The sequence below is a fragment of the Rattus norvegicus genome, chromosome 7 (genome assembly GCF_036323735.1).
Source record: "Rattus norvegicus strain BN/NHsdMcwi chromosome 7, GRCr8, whole genome shotgun sequence".
NCBI lineage: Eukaryota > Metazoa > Chordata > Mammalia > Rodentia > Muridae > Rattus > Rattus norvegicus.
Window position 1 is genome coordinate 116,154,601 of NC_086025.1, and position 12,889 is coordinate 116,167,489.

At 47.4% G+C, this 12,889-nt stretch overlaps 1 protein-coding gene across 3 annotated transcripts in view; it reads right to left on the bottom strand.

The window, feature by feature from the left end:
- Nucleotides 1-291: 291 nt before the first annotated feature.
- The window catches only part of Poldip3 (DNA polymerase delta interacting protein 3), a 28,428-nt gene continuing 15,830 nt past the window's right edge, over nucleotides 292-12,889 (bottom strand). The window contains exons 3-9 of one of the 3 annotated variants that reach the window (NM_001130506.1): nucleotides 12,195-12,281; nucleotides 9,778-9,873; nucleotides 8,036-8,215; nucleotides 7,448-7,525; nucleotides 6,364-6,493; nucleotides 3,697-3,763; nucleotides 292-2,593 (exon numbers count right to left, since the gene is read on the bottom strand). In NM_001130506.1, the coding sequence (NP_001123978.1) occupies nucleotides 2,419-2,593; nucleotides 3,697-3,763; nucleotides 6,364-6,493; nucleotides 7,448-7,525; nucleotides 8,036-8,215; nucleotides 9,778-9,873; nucleotides 12,195-12,281 (813 nt within the window). In that variant the 3' untranslated portion in view covers nucleotides 292-2,418. Of the gene's footprint in view, nucleotides 2,594-3,696; nucleotides 3,764-6,363; nucleotides 6,494-7,447; nucleotides 7,526-8,035; nucleotides 8,216-9,777; nucleotides 10,257-10,365; nucleotides 11,489-12,194; nucleotides 12,282-12,889 lie in introns of those variants that run through there. The other 2 variants (XM_063263621.1, XM_006242090.3) reach the window with 2 other exon arrangements.

Consider the following 12,889-nt stretch of genomic DNA (forward strand, 5'->3'; position numbering starts at 1 on the left):
CTTTTGGAATGGGAATGTGCATTCTGTGACACTGTATATTGGAAGTGTATATCTTTGAGCTTAAGAGGATCAGTTAAGAATTTACTGAGGCTGGAGAGTGATTCAGTGGGGAAAGACCATTCACTGGCTGTTCTTCCAAAGGACCAGTGCTAGGATTCCCAACACCTACAAGGCAGCTCACAACTGTAACTCCAATTCTATAGGTTCTCTTCAGGCATCAAGTATGCCCATACCCTTGTGCACCTGAGTGTATACAGGCACACACATGCACGCATACACAAACACACGTACACAGGGATAGAGGTGTGTGTGGGGAACAGCCCAGAGTCAACAAGATGGCTCAGTAGGTAAAGGTGTTTACTCTTGAGCCTGATAAACTGAGTTCCAATCACAGAACCCATATGGTGGAAGGAGAGAATGGACTCCCGATTCCCTCAGGTTGACCCCTGACTACCACACATGGATCATGAAATGCACACGCACCCAATAGATATAATAAAAGCAATAAAAAAAAGACGTTACAGCTCAAAGTTAGGAATAACAAACATTTATTGAGAAATGGAAAGTAACAAGCCCCTCCATCCCACAATGCCTTTCTCTCCTAAACAAGACACAAAGAAGTAATGGAAGGGAGCAGGGGACATGAGGGTTGGCCCATCTTCTTTTCTGTTTCCCAAGATGACATTCTGAAATGCAGGAGGGGTAAACGCCCCACTCCCCAAAGTACCACATGGCCAGGAGGGTGAGGCTGACTCAGTTGAGTGTACCATCACTGCACGCCTGGCTCAAGGAGAGTAGGGGAACCAGGAAGGGCCTCAGCCATCCCTCCTCTATACAAAGCAAAAAGCATGCCAACTGTTCCCAGTGGCAGAGGAGTGAGGCCCTTTTGTCTGGGGGTGTTCTCTTGGGCCAGGAAGGGATAAACACCGAGGAATGTCTTCCAGTTTCTGAGAAGAATTAAGTTTGTACCCATTTAGAAGGGTTTAAGAGAAGGAGGCTTCTTTAGATGTGGACACCCCAGATGTCATTCCTGGATTCCTCTGCTGGGCAACCTCAGAGCTGAAGGGCTGATTCTGACTCAAAACACCCTTCCAGCTGGGCAGATGGAACTCAGGAAAGAATAATTAGTTGAAGTTCTCTTTCCTGGGCTAGCCTTGAATGGGTCACCATGCCTCAGCTTCCTTTACTTCCTCGGCTTGTCCCTTTACAGCACACACTACTGATCATGTGCGCCCTTAGAATCCTGCTCCAGCTCTGACAGCTTAGCATCTTCTGTTCCCACTGTCAGGGGACTACTGACCAGCTCTGGAATGCTGCTACTTGACACTCGGCACCTGCCTAAGTCCTACACTAACAATGTAGGAGTACACTGTACCCAGTAACCCACCAGCTTGCTTTGTAGCCTGGCTCTACTCAGACCATTCATCAATGTGGGTCACTTACACTAGCAGAGAAAATGCCCTGGTGGCAGCTGCACTTTGGGCAACCCTGACTGCTGTTCTGTAGATAGCCGAAGCCAGAAAAGCAGAGTCAGAGCCAGCCAATGGCTTTGATTCAATCAGTCTTCCCCAAGTTCTCTGTGCTGCAGCCTGGGGTAGAACCTGGAAAAAGGCTCAACCAACTTGCAGCTGGCACTGGCACCAAAGCCAGGCTTTGATGCTGCCCTATCAGGTGAGAACCAAGAGGGCTAATAGGCACAGGTCCCTTCCTTACTCCCATACGGAAGCTCAAAGAACTGAACCAAGGCCTTTGGCACAACACTAACAAGGGGCCATGAACTCTGGGACACTGTCCAAAACAGCACAGGCAGCCAAGAACAGGCAACACAGCCGCCCTACCTGCCCGTCATAGAGCTGCACATTAGCAGTCAGTCCTGGAGATGACAGTGGTGAGAACACAAGAAGCCAGTGACCTGATGCAGCCCCCTGGCTGACTGAGTGCCCACAGAATGGCAGGAGGTCCCATTCATTCCGTTTTGTTTGAAAACTTCAACTGAACAAGAAAACTCTTGAGAACAAAACATTTAAAAAAAAAAAAAAAAAAAAAAAAAGCACTTTCCAACATGCTCCTGCACTGTGTCCCATGGGGCCACAAGAAGGCCACCCAGGGAAACAGTGCACCATTTCTAGGGAAGAAATCAGCTAGGGGCCGAGGATAGGGGAGGCACACGACAAACACAGCCTACCTTGGTGATGAATGGAGGAAAGAGGAAACCTACTACAGAAACGTAACACACAGAAGGGCAAGGTGTAGAACAACACAGAAAGGTGGGTCCCGTCCAGCGAAGAAGCTCTCCCTGGTACCTTGTCCCTTGCTCGGGGGCTTCAGTCCGACGGCCCAGCCCGTTGGTCTCAACTTTGCCTTGGGAAACAGAGCCACCCCTCCTCTGCCCTGTTTCTGACTGCCTCAATCCCCTCCTCAAAGTTTAATTTTGAATTCTGTGGGTTGTGTGGTCACAGAGGCCCCCGAGGACTTGAAGAGTGCTCTGAGAATGGTGTCAGGGTCCACTTCGGCAGGAGGGTTGGAAGAGACAGGATTGCCCCTCCGCGGCAGCTCACTTTCCTTTTTCACTGAGGGGCTGTCACTCAACCGCCTGTGAGAACAGACAACCCAACCCCCGTCAGTGTCAGTTTCTACCTAGGTGGTGCTGCATCCCACTGAGTGTCGGCTGGGTGCTGGGCATGGAGCTCAATGCTATCCACATCCCTCTCTCACCTCACCTTATTGGAAACTGTTACTTTTCTTATTTATTATTAAAAATAAAACAAAACCTAGCTACAGCCTTCTAGTGCTCCAGTTCCACATCTGGAAACACTCCATCTTCTTCCGGGTGGTCAAACAAGGACACATATTACACAATCTTTCAAGTCTCACCTAAGTCAATTGCACTAATTCTGGTTAGTCCAATGATTAATTTATCAGATCATAAAAAACTTCAATATTTTAACTTTTAAATTTCAAATTGTATATATGTATGTATCTATGCATGTGTATACAATGCTCACAGATAGTTTTGAGCTGCCCAACCTTCCTGGGTCCTCTTGAAGAGCAGTATGCACTCCTATTACTCAACTGTCTCTCTAGTCCCTTCCCAAAACATTTATAAAGCACAACTTACTTCTGGGGAGGTTTTACAGAATTTGTCCATTCACCATCTACTACTTAGGTTCAGATCCTGCCTCTGCATGTCCAAGTCTATTCTGGGCCTGCCTGGCACAATTCCACCCAACCTTGGTAGGTCTCAGCTTCTTCTTGGGTATATTTCCTTTTTCAAGAAAAATTCTATTCTGCTAGCCTTAATATTCTATGCACAAAAATTCTATTCTGCTAGCCTTAATATTCTATGCACCTCAGGCTCCAAAGAGTCCTCAATAGTGAGCCAGGCACATGTGCCCAGGTGTTGTCCGGCATCGCCTCAACACAGTCAATTCCAGGGCAGTGCAGTTACTTTTCTTTACCATGAAGATGGCAGTCACACAAAGCAGACGTGAGAACGTGCTCTCTACTTCCCTCCGAGGTGCTGGACACTATCATATTAATCAGGATGAGACTGTAATCAAACCCTGGAGACAGTCTGAGACAAGCCACTTAGTTCTAATTCAAGCATCCTGATGGATCAGTGAGCATCAGAAAAGAGGTGACTGTGCAAAGTAAAGGAGCAGGGATTCTGTCCCAGTCTATGCCCCTAGCACTTACAGCAGGATGGGTTGGTCTGAGGTGATGACATTCCCATTCATGTGAAGGTTGCACTTCATAGGTTGCCCTGCAAACCAAAAATGAAAAGGCTCTATCAAGAGACCTGTTTCTCCCTCATCGGAGGACAAGGATCCCCAACTCCATGACCCAGGGTCAAATTCTACCACTGGAGCTAGGCATGGTGGCACAGCTCAGACAGACATACTGAGACTCAGGCAGGATTCCAAGTTTACAGTCAGCCTGGGATACCTAGTGCAGAACATACAGGAGCTATCTAGCAGGTCTGGGGTACAGCTAACTGAGTGTGCATCCTACAGATGCTGTGAGGTCTGACGTCCACCTTAGATCGCATTGAGTCTGTCACCCATTAGCCTCCCAGACTCGATCTGGGAAGGTGACTGAGGCATCTCTTCCCCAACTCCATGCTCAAATTTTTCTTCCTTTGTAAAATGTGATCACTAAGTATGGCACAATACCCTGAGAACAGCAGGCTTGGCTAGGGAGTCCTCAGCTATGCTAAACCAATGTTACTGCCACCTCTGAAAACCCCAAGTAAAGTCTCTTTTCTGTAAAAAGGACAGAGCCTCAAGTACTTCCTCAGAGCAACAGAAAGCACACCAACACACGTAGTCTCTAAGGAAGAAAACCAAGAGTGTGAGGGATCCTCAGGAATGAGACTGGGAAGCAAAAAGGCCAGAACTTTGCTTTACAAGAGAGATGGTGACTGTGGGGTGGGGAAGGAATTATACAGTAAGAAGTCACTCAACAAGTTTACGAGGCACACAGTAAACGTGGATGCTGTGAGCCTGTGTGAAAAAGCATGTAATGTAAGGCTTCCCCTTTGTCTTAAAGGATCTGGAGACCGCACTCCTGCTCTGAGATACAATGTGCAAAGGGAACAGAGCTACCCAGGAGAGCATTTCTGTGCCAAGGAAAGTCGTTATTAACCTGACACAGCTTCTAATAAGTTATAAGTGCACTGCAAACCCTTGAGCAACCACAAAGAGTAACTCAATGCATACTGAGCCCATTCAAGAACCCAGAACTCTGATTACTAGGAGTGCTTGTGGGCAGGTGCTGAGTCTTGCAACAGTGCATCTGGACGACGTGCACACTGCTGATGCCGCACTCTGCACTACAGTGTCTTCAGGGTTTATCTCCCCTCCTCTCTCCAAACTAAAGGTTCTCAGCACCCCAGATGAGTTAGCAGTGCGCACTCTCAGTCTGTCATGTTTTGGTGAATCTGCAGTGCCTGGAGCTGCCTCAGGGTTATGACATCTGTCATGTGATACAGCAAGAAGCATCACAAGTGTGTGTTCTGGCTGCCCCACCAACCAGCCATATCTGTCTCTCTCTGGTGTACCTACTGCCCTGAAATACAACACTAAAATCAGATCAACTAATAACCCTATAATGAGTTTAAGCTAAGTCCCAATTTTATAGCCTAAGCTGTCCTGAAACTGTGCAGCCCAGGCTAGACTGTCTCAGACAGTGCTCAGGCATGAACTCCATGATTAGCTATGACACAGAGATGGTCACAGGAACCAGGGTTGCATGCTTAGGCAAGGCTGCTGTTAAAGGTCCAGTCAGAGCTGGAGCTCAGAGGGAGAATGTTTGCCTCTCATGTGAGGCCCTTGGTTTGACCGAGCACCGGAAAAACAAGTACCACAAAATGAAATAGAATTGAGCTGCCCTCATGGTGCCTGCTGTAATCTCAGTCCTGGGAGGCAGAGGCTGCAGTGCTGCTTTGAGTTTGTGTCAGGCTAAGCTACAGAGGGAGACCTGCTGTGTGCAAATAGACATCACAGGAACGTGTGGCCTTTTACAGGACAGGGTCCCTGGTCCTTATGCTTGTGCTTAACCCCATGTGCTGTCTGTCTAGCCTTGTGAGCATATGAAGAACCTTCACAACTCAGGATTAAAAAAAAAAAAAAAAAATCCCAGAATCCAGTTGGACAGTGGGACACACCTTTAACCCCAGCAATTGGAGACAGGGGCAGGTGGATCTGAGTTTGTGGCCAGCCTGGTCTACAGAGAGAGAGAGAACCAGGGCTACAGAGAAACCCTGTCTCAAAAATTAGACATCTCTCTGGAAGACACAAATATGGCAGAGCAGCACGTGGGAAACAATGATCATCACCATTACCAACCGGGAAATGCAAACTGAAGCGCCGAGGCCATCTTGGCTTCTCTCTCTCCTTGCTTCTAGTATGGAGGGGGCCCTGGTCCTCAGAAGGCCCTCAGCACACTCATCTTGAGCAAGAGGAAAAGGAGCGTGGTCCAGAGCTCCCAATGTGTGGCTTGAGATAAAGAGGAAGCAGTGTACATCTTCCCTAGAAGCCAAGACCTCTGAGAACACTGGGTCCCAGCGTGGCGACTCAGTTTTCCCAGCAAGACCCTTTGAGAGACTCCTCCGTGGAGATGCCCTACTCAGAGAGTGCACATCACACTACCTCTTCCTGTTACCCAGAAGCCCTAGGAGGTGAGTTCCCCAAGATGTCTTTGTACCAATCTCGGAGGATAGTTTACCCCAAAAGCTCACTGCTTTAAAACAGAGAGGGGGGTCCCCATATCAGCAAAGAGGTGGTCCTGCAATAAAGGCTGTTGAGAAGAAAAAAAAAAAAAAAACAGAGAGGGGAGCATGATGGTGGCCTTCCCCTAACCTACCATCCAGACATCGGTTGTTGTACTTCTTATAAGCAGTGATGGCGTCATCCTTCTTCACAAAAACAACCTCTGCTACCCCAGGATGGACCAGTCGAGCCCGCTTGAGAGCTCCACACACACAGAAAAGCTCCTGCAAAGGACAAGTGAGGTTGGGAGGGAAATGCAGACTACTTGCCGCTCGCACTCTCCAAGAACTGCACTGCAGCCGCACACCCAGGATCTCAGGGCAGGTCCTTGTCTGCTAGTATTCTTTGCTTGCAGTACAAGTGACCTCCCGCAAAATGCTCTGCCCCAAGCTCTCCCTGTGCAGTTCAACAGTGATAACAATTATGGACTTTCAGAGAGCTGTGCTAGAACCACAGAAGGAACGGTGGGAAGTTCATCAAAGGCAGTGCTTAATGCAGCTGGGGAGGGAGACCGCTGCAACTATGGATGCTGGTGCCCCATCTGGGTGACTTACAGCCAAGGTTGCCTGATGAAGTGGCTCCTAGGACATGGCATGGGACTTTGAGCACTAAAATCAGGAGAGTCCTAGCAAATTAGACACAGATGGCCAATGGGTTCTGCCATCTACCGGCTAAGAGAGCACTACTCTCAGGTCGTGTCCCCCTCCTAGCTGGCTTCCTGTCACAGCCTTTGGGATGCTGTGTGGCATTAACTACAAGTGTGAGCTACACACTCGTCAACTGAAGTCATCTTTAAGGAGTGCTCTGTATGTGCTGTCTTCACATGCAACCACTGCACTTCAGTGACAGAGGCAGAGGCCACGGAGGGTACACCATACGAAGATGGAGGAGAGTGCAAACCAGAACTTAAACCTGAGCTCAAAGTTGTGAGGCAGGGGAATCTCTGTGAGTTCAAAGCCAGCCAGATCTACAAAGTGAGCCCAGGACAGCCAGGGTTCTGTTATACAGAGAAACACGGTCTTGAAAAACCAAAACTAAAACCAAACCAAACAAAAAACCTTACCCTGAGCATGACCATCCTTTGAATTCCAGAAAATCATTAACTGACATGGTCTAGAAGCCTGTACCACAGAAACAGCCTGTGACTAAAAGGTCGGATGGTCCATGATGGTACTTACAACTATGTCCTCCTCTGTGACTCGAGGGTGCAGATTATTCACAGTCATCTTGGTGCCTTCCAAGGGGCTAAGCACAGGCTGCCAGGGATAAGCATGTGACACGGTGTCAGAAAGTAGCATGCGCCCCTAGAGAACTCACTCCAGACAACTGACCAGGAAGGCACAGCAGAAACCCCATTCAGAGTGCATCCACCTTAGCAGGCATCCTGGATAGTAGAGGCCAGGAGACTCCTGCTACTTCCTAGGAGACACAGGCCCTTCAACTCAAGCTTCTGCATGGAATGCTGCCCATGTATCTAGACCCAGTCAGAACAAATGCTGTAGGTTTAAATTCTGAGAGGCCCAATATGCCATCCCCTCATGGTTCTCAGCACTCTCTTCTGGGACCCTCAAGCCACATAGTGTCATCTCTCTACAAGGGTCCTCATTGCCAGCAAGCTAAGGCAAAGGTCTAAGATACTGGTTTATTCACTGCAGAAAGGAGCAGTGACATCCATGCCTCAGCGTGTCCTGAGGCCCTTCTAGGGCACACATACAGCACACTGACCCCTAACAAAGGCTGACACTCAGCTGTAGCTTTCACCTTACCTCGGCAGGTGGCAGCTCTTTGGGAAGCTCCTCCTTGTTCACCAGTGTCCGGGACATGTTGGTCAAGGCTTTGGTTCGAACAGAGGAGGGGAGAACAGGAGCGGTGTAGGCATCGTTTTGGACCACTTTTGTGAGAGGGAGGGTCTTGGACATGGAGAGCTTGGGACTACTCATTCCAGTCTATACAAACAAGCAGAAGAAAGAGTCTGAGATACCAGAGACACAGACCACTGTCTGAAGAGATGACAACAAGCTAATGCAAGACCCCCAAAGCCTCAGCCCAAGCACAAAGGGTAGGGCAGCTAGTACCAGCCATGCACACTAGGGAGGAGCAAGAGAAAAGCACAGACCATGCAAGGACCAGAACCCTTGCTAGGAAACATAGAAGCCATTTCCCATAGCACTAGTTCTTGCTTAGCAAGAGAATTTCATACAGATGTAACCAAGAAACTCACTCAAGAGCCAGGAAAGGTTCAAGGTAACTCCACCCTTCCTTCTTCCATTGCCCCTGCCCTCTTGCCTTACTTAGTAAACAACTTGTCCTGACCCCACCCACCCACCCTTCCCAAGTAACCCTACTGTTCCTTTTTTTCCTGCTTTTGTTTTTTGCTTTAAAAGGCCTTTGTGGTACCTGCTGAGGGTCTGGCCACGTCTCAAGTCGATTAGCCTGTGGTAAATAAACTGTTCCTGCTTGACATGTACCACAGTCAGACGTGACCTGAGACTCAACAGCCACAGGCTCATTCACAGCTGGTCAGAAGGCCAAAAGCCTGAGCTCAAGCTCGTTCCTCCATAAATAGCTTCTACTTTGATGGAAGGATTGTCAGCTGGCAGACAGCTGAACACAGAACCCTCCTTCATTATTTACTGATTAATCTTTCTTTCCTGTGCATTGGTGTTTTGTTTGCATCTATCGTCTGTCAGATCCCCTGAATCTGTGAGCTGTGAGCCACCATGTGGTTGCTGGGAAATGAACCCAGGTCCTCTGGAAGAGCAGCCAATGCTCTTAACTTTTGAGCCATCTCTCCAGCCCCTAGGAACTCTTAGGAAGACACAGAACTCCTAGTTCTGAGTCTCTGACCTGGCCATGTAGAGGCACCATGCAGTCATAGCCTCTGTAGCTCCCAGACTGTAAAGACAGGCTGCAGAAACTGAACACACACACAGACCATCAGAAGCAGCCCCTTCAGAACTGAGGGTGTGATTCCTTGGAAACCGAAACTTCTCATACTGACTTGTCTAATTACTGGAAAGGCCACTTCCCTGACATGTTCAACCTCATGAGCACTGTGAGACCTTGATTAGTACCCAGGAGACGGCATCACAGCTGGGGTCCCGCCCAGAGCTCAGCCTCTGCAGCAGGACCTTCCTCAGACTCCCACGCTGCTTTCTCACTTCTCCGTGTGATGTCTGCGGTACCCTTACTGATGCAGTCCAACTTTCTTGACTCCTGGTAAACTTACACTGCTTACAGTTCAACCAGTTGTTGTACTGTCACAGCAGCAGGAGATGGACTAAGACACAATTCCCTTCAAGGGACTCAAACCAGCCCCTAGGACTTCAGCTCTTCCTTTTACTGCTGTAGGACCTTGACAGCCCAGTCTTAGCAATGTTAAAACAAAGGAGCTGGCCAGTTACAGCTCTAAAAAGCTTATAGCCCAAATCAGTGATTGTCCACAACCTTATCCATCCACTTGATCTGATGTGCAGAGTGCAACAAGGAAAAGGAAAAATCGCCATACCGTGTGGTGAACAAGGCTGCCAGGGGCTGCAAACTTCATCTGCTTAGTAGGAACGGGTGCTACAATGTCATCATCTTCATCCAGGTCATACAAATTCTGAGGATAAAGAAACAGTAGCTGGGCTAGGGATGTTGCTCAGCAATCCCTAGCACCCTGAAATAAACAAATCAATTAGTCGGATAAACGCTGAAATGGCATGCAGCCCCTCAACACGTATCTGAACCAAGAGCAGAGCAATGGCTGCTGAAATGAACAAGGACTTAGAAAGGAGTACAACACATAAGTACTGGGGTCGAGAGATGTGTGACCCAAGTCTCCACAGGGGACTCCTACCACAGAACCCAGTAACTGCTGAGAACTACTTCTATGTACAGGAGCTCAGAAATTCCTTTTCGGTAAAAATCCGTGTAGCCCAGCTGGCCTGAAACTCAATCCTCCTGTCCCCAGTCTCCCAAGCACTTAACACATGGCAGAAATACCTTTTTTTTTTTTTTTTTTTTTTTTTGGAGCTGGGGACCGAACCCAGGGCCTTGCGCTTCCTAGGTAAGCGCTCTACCACTGAGCTAAATCCCCAGCCCCCAGAAATACCTTTTTATAGGTAGCAAATGTATATCCAGAATTTCTATATTTTATATTCAGTTAATGACGTAGCCTGAGGAAGGACTTCATTGTGAGATAAAGTATACTTACACAAACCTAGATGGTAAGATGTAATACATAGCTAGTCTGGTATATGCCTCTGTAGGCAGTCTATCACTGAGTGCAATGTCACTGTGAAGTACAAGACTATGTATCAATTGACTTGGAAAGTCATCCCAATGTCCGGTCTGTAGGAATAAACCTAAACCCTACAATGAGTTTTATCCCAAAGATGTTCACAACTTAGTATTTCTGTCTGGAAAAAATGTCAAATCAGTAGATTTGTTAAAGATGTTACTATAAATTTGAAACAAATTCTAAAGAAAAGACAAAACAGAATGTTAAAAAATTGGGTGAGAACATAATCTCAATCCTACCCAGGTATTAAACAAAAAGTAGCAACAACAAATGAAGAACAAGAAGGCTGGAGGAGTGGGTCAGTGGTCCAGTACTTGTCCAGCCCGGTAAGGCCCTGAGTTCCACTCCCAGCACATCAAAACAACAATGGCAACAAAAGTGGGCTGGAGGGATGGCTCAGCGGTAAGAGCACTGGCTGCTCTCTCAGCTCCCAACACCCACATGAGGGGTTAACTCCAGTTCCAGGGACCTTCTTCTGACTTCCATAGCAACAGGCACACATGCAGCACACATACATACATACATACATACATACATACATACATACATACATACATACATACATGCAAACAAACACTGATACATTTTAAAAACAAACAAACCTCCAGGGGAGCTCCAGCAGAAAGTCAGCAGTGTCTGCTTGGTGAAGAGGCACTTGAGGGTGCTTTTCTCCGTTAGACACATGCAGTGTTTATAACCTCTATTTGATTTTCCTGTTTTCTACTGCCCTTTGTGCCTCGCCTCTCTCAGTAACAAGTTTCTTCTCAGAGGCTGGAATGTAGCTGCTTAGATGGTAAAACACAAAAGCCCTGGTTTCATCCACGGCACAGCAAGGGGGAGGCAGGAGTATCAAATGATGTTCATAATGAACTAGAAACTAGCCTGACTACATTGAGACCTTGTCTCCAAAAAAAAAAAAAAAAAAAAAAAAAAAAAAAAAGTTTCAGAGCTGGAGAGAGATGATGGTTCAGTGGCTAAAAGCACTGACTGCTCTTCCAGAGGTCCTGAGTTCAAGTCCCAGCAACACATGGTGGCTCACAACCATCTATAATGGGATCTGACTGTGACAGTGTACTCGCATATATAAAATAAATATTTTTTTTAAAGGTTCTTTTTGGAGATAAGGTCTCCCTATGTAGCTGAGGCTGTCCTAGACAGTATGACCCTCTTGGCTCTGCCTCGGTGATTACACATACACCATGCCTGGATTAAGAAGTTTCTTTCTTTTTTTAAAACAAGGTCTCATTTTGTAGCCCAGGTTTTCCTGAATTCACTATATGGCCCAGGTAGGCCTCAAATTAATGAGCTCTGAGACAACCTCTAAGTACTGAGCTTACAGGTATGAACCACCATGTCTTCTAAGGGGCTTCTGCTTCTTTTTCTCACTATGTAGATCAGGCTAGCCTCAAACTCACAGAGATTCACCTGTCTCTGCTCCCTAAGCTCTAGGATTAAATATGAGTGCCATCACACCCAGCACAAATTCTTCTTAAAACTCACAAATTCCAAAGTGAAAACCTTCTGGTCCTTTGAAATAGGAGCCTTAGGCCAGTCCTCAGTCAATCTACCCTAACAGACCTCATCAAAGCAAAATGCATGCATACATACTCACATGTGGGTACCACACACACTCATTCTACCTGTTTGGCCTGGTGGTTATTGACAACATTGATCCTCATTCCAGCAGGATGGGCATGAAGTGGCACCATGGCCTTTTGCTGTGGAACCTAGAAACATCCAGTAGTCACAATCCATCCCAGAGGGTTCATGTGCACTCTAAGTAGGTCAATGAATTTAAAACAGGCTGGCTTAGACAGGTATCAGCAAAGGTCATGCAGTAATGGACCTGAAGAGCTCAATGAACTTGGCTCAGTCAACAACTGGTGCTGCTGCTGCTGTTTGTTCCCCGGTCACAAAGCTAATACAGTTAGCCTTGCAGTTTCCTCTCCTCCTGGGACGGTGGTTGTTTGGGGCAGCCAAGGCACTGGACAAGCAGTCAGGTCTCCTGGGCTCCTACCCTGGTCCTGGACTGACTGGCTGATTGAGTAATATCAGAAGCACTACTTCACATTTCTTACACACTCTCTTTTCAAGACTGAAATAGTAATTCTACAATTTGAGTGAGGAGTAGACAACTTGTCTACAACATGCTTTCTGCTCTCCCCGTCTTCTTCTCTACTTCGTTCTCACTTTGGAAAGTCAGTTCATTCTTGTGGACCTCTCTTTCGAAAGGCTCCATGAGACTGTCTGTAATGTCCTCTATGCCTTTCTGAAGTCAGACCGTGCTGGACCAACACTTGGAGCAACTGCATGTTTACTATCCCCCAATTTCCCC